Source organism: Anolis sagrei, chromosome 2, assembly GCF_037176765.1.
Source record: "Anolis sagrei isolate rAnoSag1 chromosome 2, rAnoSag1.mat, whole genome shotgun sequence".
NCBI classification, from domain to species: domain Eukaryota; kingdom Metazoa; phylum Chordata; class Lepidosauria; order Squamata; family Dactyloidae; genus Anolis; species Anolis sagrei.
Genome location: NC_090022.1, coordinates 159,505,774 through 159,516,699, shown reverse-complemented (window position 1 = coordinate 159,516,699; position 10,926 = coordinate 159,505,774). Strand labels below are relative to the sequence as shown.

At 43.9% G+C, this 10,926-nt stretch overlaps 1 protein-coding gene across 4 annotated transcripts in view; it reads right to left on the bottom strand.

The window, feature by feature from the left end:
• Window positions 1-1,985: 1,985 nt before the first annotated feature.
• KHSRP (KH-type splicing regulatory protein) overlaps window positions 1,986-10,926 on the bottom strand; it is a 30,289-nt gene continuing 21,348 nt past the window's right edge. Inside the window, exons 12-20 of one of the 4 annotated variants that reach the window (XM_060763645.2) lie at window positions 9,982-10,082; window positions 9,050-9,191; window positions 8,806-8,966; window positions 8,592-8,707; window positions 6,978-7,066; window positions 6,630-6,848; window positions 4,981-5,058; window positions 4,634-4,794; window positions 1,986-2,547 (exon numbers count right to left, since the gene is read on the bottom strand). In XM_060763645.2, the coding sequence (XP_060619628.2) occupies window positions 2,539-2,547; window positions 4,634-4,794; window positions 4,981-5,058; window positions 6,630-6,848; window positions 6,978-7,066; window positions 8,592-8,707; window positions 8,806-8,966; window positions 9,050-9,191; window positions 9,982-10,082 (1,076 nt within the window). In that variant the 3' untranslated portion in view covers window positions 1,986-2,538. The remainder of the gene's footprint in view (window positions 2,548-4,633; window positions 4,795-4,980; window positions 5,059-6,629; window positions 6,849-6,977; window positions 7,067-8,591; window positions 8,708-8,805; window positions 8,967-9,049; window positions 9,192-9,981; window positions 10,083-10,926) is intronic. The other 3 variants (XM_060763648.2, XM_060763647.2, XM_060763649.2) reach the window with 3 other exon arrangements.

The following is a 10,926-nucleotide window of genomic DNA, read 5'->3' as shown; positions in this document are numbered from 1 at the left end:
TTTTATATAAATATTCAAAAACATTTAACCTACTGATGCCTCAATTAATGTAATTTTATTGGTATCTATTTTCATTTTGAAATGTACAAGTACCTTACGGATTTCTCACCCTCGGCTTATACTTGAGTCAATCCGTTTCCCCAGTTTTTGTTGTAAAATTAAGTGGGTCGGCTTATACTCGAGTATATACAGTAATATTGAGATTAACGCATTGACATCTCATGTAACTTGTTACTCATCAGTAATGGGTTACTATTGAAAAACAACAACTGAGGAGTGTGTTTTTACTTTTCCAAAATCAGGGCATGGCCATTAACAGCTGGACTCCAAAGCTGCCACTATATCAGCTCTTATGCTGTGGCCAGAGGCAATCCAAGTGAAGTAACCTGTACAAAGAAGGACCTCCCTTTTAAGGTTAGAAAGATCTAAGACTACTTCTAGAACAGTGGTTCTCAACCTGTGGGCCCCCAGATGTTTTGGCCTTCAACTCCTAGAAATCCTAACAAGATTTCTGGGAGTTGTAGGTCAAAACATCTGGGCACCCACAGGTTGAGAACCACTGTTCTAGAACTTGGGGAAATGATTAGAATATTTCATCTTGCCACAGAGATAGCTGTAACCAGATAGCGATTTTGGCAGTCTCTACAGCAGGGGTCCTCAGACTACAGCCCTTGGTTTGGATGTGGCCCGCCAGAGGTTTTGCCCAGGAAAGGGAGAAAGAAAGAAAAGAGGTAGGAAAAAGAGAGGGAAAGAAGGAGGGAGAAAAGGAATAAAGGTAGGTTGGTAGGAAATAGGAAAAGAAGAGAAGGGAAAAAGGAGGTAGAAAAAAGAGGGGGAAGGAATAGAAAAGAAAAAGCAAGAAAGGTAGGTAGGAAAAAGAGGGTAGGAGGGAGAAAAGGACAAAAGGTAGGTAGAAGAGAAACGGGGAAAGAAGAGAAACGAAAAAGAGAAGGAATTCAGAAAGTGGTGTTGAACCTTGGACTGTAGCTCTAAACCTACTGCCATGATGGTGAACCTATGACATGCGTGTCAGCACTGACATGCATGGCTATTTTTGATGACACGTGGCCACATGCGGCCACATACAGAGAAGTACACCTTATAAGAGCCAATCTAATTCCATCTTTAAATTTGTAAAAGGCTCTACAAATTTAACATCTGCACGTTTGAGCATTGTTCACTCCATAACTCAGCATGGAATATACATTTTTCTTATTTAAATTAAAAATATTGCAAAATTATGGGTTTTTTTTCTCAAAGTTGACACCCCACCCAAGTTATGCTCAGGTTTTTGGCAAATTTTGACACACCAAGCTCAAAAGGTTGCCCATCACTGACCTACTGGGTTCCTTTAGGCAAGTCATACTCTCTCAGCCTTAGAGGAAGACAAAGGCAAATCACCTTTGAAGAAATCTTGACAAGAAAACTGTTTGGATTGCCTTAGGGTCATCCTGAGTCTGAAATGACTTGAAGATATACAACAACAACAAACTATAGTCCAGCCTCCCGACAATGTGAGGAACTGTGAACTGGTCCTATTTAAAAAGGCTTTTGTAAACTGCCCATCCCGATGTAATTTAAGACAGCAGCTGTTTCAACATTTTTTGAGCTGGGTCCAAAAGAGCCCCCAAAGCGAGCCAATTCCACCTGAGCCATCCCACCAACCGGCAGCTCATCTTTGCACAGCATTAGCCAAGGCTTTCAATGCGTCGCTCCTCCCCAGATCCCTTTGGCGAAAGGAGAGCAGCTCCTGGGGGCCCTACCTTTGGAAACACACACAGTTGCATCGGAGACTTTAAAACAAAAAAGCATTTTATTCAACAAAAAAATGCACAAATGCCTGCTCAAACTATAAAAACACAGGAAGCTCTTAATTCATGACCATTATCAGGCTTTTACAACAGCTATATTGTGAACAAACATCAGCTTCAAAAAACCCTATGGACAGAAAGAGAAAGACAGACACCACCCAGCAGACACAGGGGGATGTTTTGTTATCATTTATTTGTGAAGTTAAAAACGAGCGGTAAAAAGTAAAAATTGAGCATACAATTGTTTGTTTCCTCTTGAACAGACAAAAAACACGACAGATCAGTCCCAGCAGTGGAGAAATGGAGGGGCGGGGAAGGGGTTGTCTGAAACACCGACACCTTTGTCCGAGGAATGTTCCAACTCTAACTAAAAAGCAGAGTGACTTTTCCTTGTAAAGTTTATTTTTTAAAAAAAAAAACAAAACAAAAAACAAAAGAGGAAGTGTTACCCTGAAAACTGAGGTGTGTGTCAGGCAGGATGGGGTCTGGCGGCGGCAGCGGTTTTAGTCGGCTATCTTCTACAGCTGCTGGCTCAACATTAGGGGTCTGGAGGTCTGGATTTATTTTAAAGAGAGATTCTTGAAGGCGGCGGGGCCCAGACGTACTGGGAGAATCCCAGCAACCAGAGCAACAGGCCAGCTCCCTTCCCACCCCGTCACTTCCTGCAGCAGCCACCTCTCTTTCCAAAACAAAAAGGTTCTCAGAGATGGGGAGGATCACATTCAACTCACTGAGCCTGTGAGAAAGAGAAGAACACGATGGAAGGCCTGTTATTCAAGTTCAAAGCGGCAAGCACGAGGGACAAGCCTCAAAAGGGATCCCATGACTCCCTGCCAAGAACTACATGAAACCAGCACTCCTGACTGACCTCCATTTTCAACCCCACCCATAAACCTTTCTTCATTAGTGACTTGGATGAATGCTCCAAAATTGGTTGTATTTGGCCCAGCTTACTCCTGTAGTTGGACCTCTTCAAAACTGCAGCATTTGCTAAGGACACAGAAAGGGCTTCCACAACACTGTCCATCTCCGGGGTTTGCCAACAACAAGCAGTACAGTGTGAACTACACTGGTTGTGATAGACTTGCCTGGCAGTGACTCAGTGCCTTCTGCAATCCCATAACCACAAAACACACACACACACACGGTTTGCGATCAAGCACAACATTCCCCCCTCTTGATATAGTTTATTAATGAGCTTTAATGCAATGATAATAAATTTGAAAAATATTAAGCCTTCTGTGATGTATCAAAAACTGAGACTTTATGTGAAACCAAATAGGAAACGATTCCAACAGCAGGAGCAGGACTGGGCACATTTCTTAACATTTTACACAGGCTACAGATGTATGTATCTTAATCAGGATTCACAAGACTCATTTGTTTTTGAATTAATTGTAAATAAAAACAGTCTTGTATTTAATGTATTGCCGAGGGCTTTCATGGCCGGAATCACTGGGTTGTTGTAGGTTTTTCCAGGCTATATGGCCATGTTCTAGAGGCATTTTTTCTTGACGTTTCACCTGCATCTATGGCAAGCATCCTCAGAGGATGCTTGCCATAGATGCAGGCGAAGCGTCAGGAGAAAATGCCTCTAGAACATGGCTATATAGTCCGGAAAAACCTACAACAACCCAGTCTTGTATTTAATGTAACTATATATGCTAGTAGCCAAAGACAGCAAAGTCACCCTGTGCTCAGAGCTTACTTGTGATCCTAAAGAACAGGGCAACCTGGAGTAACCTGCTCTCTCATGTGCTCAATGGTTCAATTGTTCTCAAAAAGAAATGTAGTCATGGTTGAACATGGTTGAAGAGCCCCACAACAGTCTTTTTTTTGTTGAAGCCTGACCAATTTTTGAATTTCTCCCTCAAAACTATTGTTCTGTTCTCCCTCTTCAACTTCTTAAAAAATCAAGAATTTTCTTGTTTGAAAAATACATATTCAGGATGAAACAGAGATTTGAAGAGGGCTTCAACAGCCTTCAGTTTGTATTAAAAGTGATTCCCAGATGTGTAATAGGAGGACTAATCAGATTAAAAGCATGTGTTGCTTAGTAATAAAACGACTCTGAAAGGGGACAAGGGGAATTCAAATCCATCCCTTGGTGCTGTTCACAAGCACACAGTTCATAAAACTACAAGAGTTGATATAAGATACCAATCTTATGGTGGAAAACAATAATGTGTAAAACTAATTTCTCTGGTGTCTGGCTTGGCTTTAATCCAATCTGAAAACAATCCTGACCAAAGAAACATGGTTCCTAACACGGAGTTAAATAAGCCAATGTTTGTCGAAGGCCTTCATGGTCGGAATCACTGGGTTGTTGTAGGGCTATATGGCCATGTTCTAGAGGAATTTTCTCCTAACGTTTCTGTTGGAACTACCTCTGAGGATGCTTGCCATAGATGCAGGCGAAACGTCAGGAGAAAATGCCTCTAGAACATGGCCATATAGCCCGAAAAACCTACAACAACCCAAGCCAATGTTTGGATTCAAAACTGCTATCAGAAAGGATTTTTTAAATTATGGAACAGGTACTATGTTGCTTGTTGGGAAAGGGAAAGGCCACAGATTAGCAATGGCACGCTTCCAAAGTTATGCTTTCATCTTTTACTTTCTGGGGAGGGGTGAGGCAGGATGGCTTAGTCTTGCAACTAAAATGACCATGGTACTTGCTCTACTAAGAAAGAACAATGTTTTTGATGTTTCACTTTTTCTCCTGGGCCAAGAGTGGAGCAAAACAAAAAGTCATATAAATGTGGTTGGGGGGAGGGGGGGAATCCAATGTAACAGCCACTCGATTAGTTTCTGTAACTCACCTGCTGTCCCTGCTGTGTGGGTGGTGGCACTGGTCCACCAGCGCCAGGCGTCTGTCCATAGTAGGCAGCTTGTTGTCTGTAGTATTCTGCCCAGGCTGCGCTGTAGTCTGGCTGAGGTCCTGGCGGTGCGGTTGGCCCTGCCCCAGTAGCTACTTGGGCTGCTTTCAGAAAGAAAACGGGGACTGACACGGCTGTCTTACACATGTTAACTCAGAAGATGAAAGCCTCCCTCACTGAGCTCCATGAGACTCAACTGCAGTTTAACTGTGCCAAGCACAGCAGCCCAGAGCACACAAAGGAGGCACTCCAAAACTAATGCTATTGCCAAGATCCTCCTCTTAACTCACCTTGCTTCTTATAATATTCCTCCCAGGCTTTTGTGTAGTCCTGCTGTGGTGGAGCTCCGGGCTGCTGGGGCTGCTGGCCTGTAAGCAGAATCAAAGGAGGATAGGATCCTGAGCTTAACATGTCTGCTTGGGGCCTCAGATCTTCCAAAGGTAGTAACGGGGCTCAGAATAGCCGTGACGTTTAGAGACCTCCTCAATGAGCGTCATCACAAGATGGAAGGAAATTCAAGTGATACTAGCTATGCCAAGCCCACGACTTCAAGCAATGACAAGGTGATGCCCGCACTGCTATTCAGCCCTGCAGTGCCCAGTGTTGGAAAGACATATGCCCTTTCGTGCAGGAGATTTAGGAAAGCCAATTCAATGATGATGAGGAAATATTCACCAAAGGGAAGTACTGCAACAAGGAAAATGAGCCTGAAAGGGAATTCCTCTGAACTGCACAATTTACAAGAAATCTGAAGTCAGGCAAGAGTTTTTTTTGGGATTGTTCTGTACTGTAGATCTTACCAAGCACAGTACAACCATCGAGTACCAGACCCCCGTAGCACAACTTGGAAACCAGCTTTCGAGAATTTCTCAGCTCTCCTAGAGGCAGCTTTGGAAAGGACGAAGGCAGCAGTAGGGTGGGGAGATTGCCTCTCTTCTTGATGCTGCTCATGGAGCAAACATAATGGCAACCTTCCAATGACACTACTACAGAGTGGCAGCATCTCAATGGATCTTGGCCGGCATTCACTGCTTGCTTGTAATGGACATTACCTACCGGACTGTTACTTGCACTACCTGCACCTGAAAACCCTTCCACACAGCCATATAAACCAGCATATCAAGGCAGAAAATCCCACAATATCTGCTTTGAACTAGGTTATCTGAGTCCACACTGCCATATATTCCAGTTCAAAGCAGAAAATGTGAGACTTTATTCATGTATGTCGCACCGAATCCCCTTGGGGGAGATGGAGCGGGGTATAAATAAAGTTTGAGCAGGGTATAACGTTGTTGTTGTTATTATTATTAGCTGTGTGGAAGCGGCCTGAAACAGTACGTCTAATATTTATTTAGGTCCTCCTGGCCTGCAAAACCTGTGGCCCCTCGGGTGTTTTGGACTTCAGCTCCCAGAATTCCTGTCCATTGGAAAAGCTGGCTAGGGCTTCTGGGAGTTGAGAGTCCCAAACACCTGGCAGGCCGCAGATTGTGCAGGCCTGTTTATAGTATGCTTTTACCAGAAGTTGCCAAAGAGTCATGCTGAAAGACCTAGCAAATTGCTAGAAAACATCTCTCTAGGAATGTTATAGTTCCTCCAGGGCAACTATGGAAACTTCCAGTAGAAGTTGTTCATTTCAATAGTATTACTTTCTTGTTTCAACAGTACATTCAGGAAAATATTCTGATAGACACAGGGGTCATATTGTAAGTCCAAGTTAAAAGGAATAGGCCTAGCCCCCATAACAAATATTAAGTAGTTGCAGAAATATTGAAAGAAAGAAGAAAAAACCTCAAGGCATTTTAGTCAACACCGTATTTATTCATCAAGGGAGATTTGCGAGAAAGAGGTTGTTCAGTTTGTTTTTTTCTAAACCTTTGTAACCCTACCATTTGGCTGCTTCTTCGGCAAAACAGGGTGAACATTGATTAAAGTCAGTTACCTAGTTTCTTGTAATATTCCTCCCAGGCCTTGGTGTAGTCCGACTGTCCTGTGGGGGGCGGCTGCGGGGGTTCTCCTTGCACAGGGGGCGCTGTGGGGGCTGGCGGGGCTCCCGGAACGGGGCCAGGCGGCTGCTGGTAGTAATGCGAGTAATAAGCTGCCCACGCAGCATTGGGGTCTGCAGCGGCGGCTTTGCCTGGAAGGGGGACAGGACCGAATGCTACACGGTTTCAGTACCTTGCCATTATGGCTCCACATTTTAATACAACCCCCTGAAAATCTCAGATGCACAACTGGATTATTCAACCCCCCTACTGACAGTCAGTATAAAAACCTCATAAATACTCACTTGGGTCATGAGGAGCAGGAGGCTGCCATTGCGGGTAGGCATTTCCCCAGCCTTGGGGTGGATACTGTGGAGGCGGTGGCCCTCCAGGGCTGTACAAAAAAAAAGGAGGAAAAGTCATGGGAGGGATTCATACAAGCCAATGTGGAACCAACCAAGGATCAGAAGTTAGGTCAGCTGAGTAAATGGTCCTATAAAACAACTGCTTGGAAAAGCTGGAGCTTTAAAAATGTACGGTATTTTAAAACACAAGAGTCAAAGGACAATCAACACAAGACAACTTCCTATGCTCAGAAAAAGAAGAATTGGGATAGGAAAGTGTTGGATTTCATTCCTGGATTGCACAAGTCTCTTGTGTCTTCAAGTTTCCAGACCGCAATGAGTAGGTACACTAGAAATAGGATAAGGCTGAGGGATTCCTTTCCCCCACATTCCTATGCAGGGTTTCCCAGAAAGAGCTTTGTCTTTACTCCACCTGCTAGCAAATGTCTCCTCCCCCCCCCCCCCCCCATGGAATCTCTGTGAGAGAACTTAATTTTTAAAGGTATTTTTATTGTCCTGGGCTGGTGGGCTGGGCTGGCCATTTGCCACCACTGTCTCTTCTGCCTTCCTTCCTTCCAGTGAAGAAGCATTTTGCCTCTCTTAGACAAAATGTAGCTCCAAGGATTTTTTAAAAAATACCTTTTACCCTTTTACAAGATTTAGTAAGCTAGTTAGCTCCAAGATCTTTTTTATCAAGATTTTTTTTGTTACTTCAATAAATATTTTTGAAACTACAATCCTGAGCCATCAGTAAGCTTATCCCAGTTCGCCACACATACATTTCTGCTGGTTATAAAGTTTACTTCTGGTACTCTGCTATATTTCTGGTGGAATCGCCCCAACTGAGGGTTATTTTTGGGCCTAACAGCTCTGATTCCCCAACAGAAAGAAAAAAAGACACTGCTAAGCATGTAGTATGTCTTTCTTAGGCCAGGATCTGTAATGGCCAGGATTGGGTCTATGCCGTGTTACAGAAGAATAAGTACATATTTAGACATGTGGCCTTGGCCTTTGTAAGCCGCATCGAGTCCTTCGGGAGATTTTGCGGGGTATAAATAAAGTTAATAATAATTAATAATAATAATAATAATAACATGCTAACTTGAGAGTTATAATCGGTATAGCATTTACTAACGACAACAAAGTAATTAATAAAAATAGCACCCCTTAGCAACTTACCTCCTTATGGTGATAGTAATTTACAAAATTTCTTATTTATGAAGTTATTAACGGGGCGATCAATCCTAACCCTTATGACAAAAGCCAAACCACAAAAACCAGCTTCTCCACAAAATATGATTTACAATAGGAAACACAGCAAAACCCACACACCCTTTCTTGGCAAATGCCAGATGACTTTTAACCTATTCTTTGTATAATTCTTTAAAAACATTAATCCCTGTTTCTCTAAGTGGATGCAAAAATAAAAGGAGGGGCCTTGTGTTTCAGCTTAGTATCACCTCAGATATTCCAGAGGCATATGGATTTTAAGTTCCCTGGTTGGATTACATTTTTTGCCAGTGTTACTAGGGGAAAGGTAAAATGACCAAAGCACTATGCAAACATGGGACTTACTGCGGTGGTGCACTGGGTGGCCCTTGATTGAAAGGCCCAGGGTTGAAAGGGCCCATTGGTTGTGGTCCAGGAGGCCCTCCAGGCCCAGGTCCTGGGCCTACGGGACAGAGAGGACCCTAAAGAAGGAATGAAATGCCCTTCATGTGAGAAATGCCACCTCCAGAACCCCAGCACCCCTGAGAGATCTGCAATGCAGAGAAAGGCAGCCAGCTACCTCAATCTTTTCCTCAATGAGCTGCTTGGCATGGTCAATTTGCTGAGGTGAGCCACGGATGATGAAGAGTTTGAAGTTGGGGTCTCCGTTGGGTGGTAGCTGCCGGGATATTTCTACAAAGGCTCCCGTCTGCTGATTTATGGCCTTCACGTTTTCTCCACCTGAAAGAGTGGGGCAGTACCAGTTGGTGACTTGATTTTAGACCAATTTAGGCAATGTTGGGGAGTATGGGAGACAGACTCACCTCTGCCAATGACTAACCCACACTTATGCGTGGGGATGGAGAAAGTCATCTCTCCTCCAGGAGGCCCCCAGTTACCCTGCCCCCTGCCTCGCCCTCTGCCTCCGGGAGGCATTCCTGATCCTGGCGGGCCTGGGGGGCCACTCTGCAAGGCAAGCAAACAAGGCTGATGAGGGGAGGAAACTGGAGACAGCCTTCAAAACAACCCGTGGGAACCACATGCACGTCCACAGGTACACAAAGGCACACTTTCATTAAAGTAATATGATTCCCAGAAGGTGAGGTTTGCAAACTGCAAACAATGGAAACCTTGGATGCCGAAGGAGGTCCTGAATGAGGAGATCGCGAATAATAGACAACCATCCCCAAAGGGCCTCACTATGTACCATTTCTTGCAGTGTGCAGCCAGAGAGAAGTGCAGAATACATTCTAAGGCAGCAGCAGTGTTGCTCAAGAAGTTTGGCTATGCTCTGACTCAATTAACCCTGAATTCCAGAGTCTTTTCCAGAAACATGTACAACATGCCGGAGAGCTATAAACAAGGCAGTATGAAAAAGATCCCCTTTAAGAGGAGTTTGAAAATATGCTGGTGTTGGTGGTGGCAACTCTTCAGGAAAATGTAAGAATTAAATATTTATAAGGAAAGGACATCTCTTTCAAGGATGAACATCAGATTTATGCTTAGACAAGTATTCACAAAAGATCTCAATTAGAATTATAGAATCAAAGAGTTGGAAGAGACCTCATGGGCCATCCAGTCCAACCCCCTGCCAAGAAGCAGGAATATTGCATTCAAATCACCCCTGAATACCAATTGATTAAATTGAATATGCTTTTCCATCTAACTAGCCAGACACAACTAAAAGATTACTCATTTAATACAGTTCTTGGGCGTCACATAAGGAGTAAAATAAACTCATGTAAGCATCTCATACCCGGAGACTCTGAAGAAGATCATTGATGATCCTGGCAGCATGTTCACATCTGTCAGGAGGACCCATGATATGGGCAATTTTTTCAGGACCCGTGCCATCATCTAAAATGAGCAGGGGGAAAGGGGATCGTCAGATTCAATGTTTCATTCAGAGTTTTAGGATCAAGCTACTACTTGAGCCACTGGAGGCAGCAACCAGTAGCAATTTATTTATTTATTTATTTATTTATTTAAAACATTTATATTCCACCCTTCTTACCCTGAAGGGGACTCGATAAACATTCAATGTCGGGACACAAATTCATATACACATACATAAACATACATGAAAATACACCATTTAAAACCGTCCTAGTCATCCGCGTCAAATCTAATTGGCCTAGTAATCTTTCCTATTGCCACTTTATTGCCCTGTCCCGAAAGCTTGTTCCCACAGCCAAGTATTTACCATCCTTCTAAAGGACAGGAGAGAGGGAGCCAACCTGATCTCACCAGGAAGGGAGTTCCATAGCTGAAGAGCAATCACCGAGAAGGGCCTGTCTCTCGTCCCCACCAATTGAGCCTGTGACAATGGCAGGACGAAAAGCAGGGCCTCTCCGGAGGATCTTAATCTCCATGATGGTTCATAGGGGGAGATGCGTTCAGACAGGGAATTTGGGCCGGGGCCGTTTAGGGCTTTATAGGCCAAAGCCAGCAATTTGAATTGTGCCCGGTAGCAAACTGACAGCCAGTGGAGCTGGTGTAACATGGGAGTTGTATGCTCCCTGTATGCCACCCAGTTATTAACCTGGCTGCCTCTCGTTGGACTATTTGAGGCTCCCGAGCAGTCTTCAAAGGCAACCCCACGTATAGTGCGTTGCAGTAGTCTATCCTAGATGTAACAAGAGCGTGGACCACAATGGCAGCAATTTATCTTCAATAGGGACAAACATTCACTCAGCCCTAC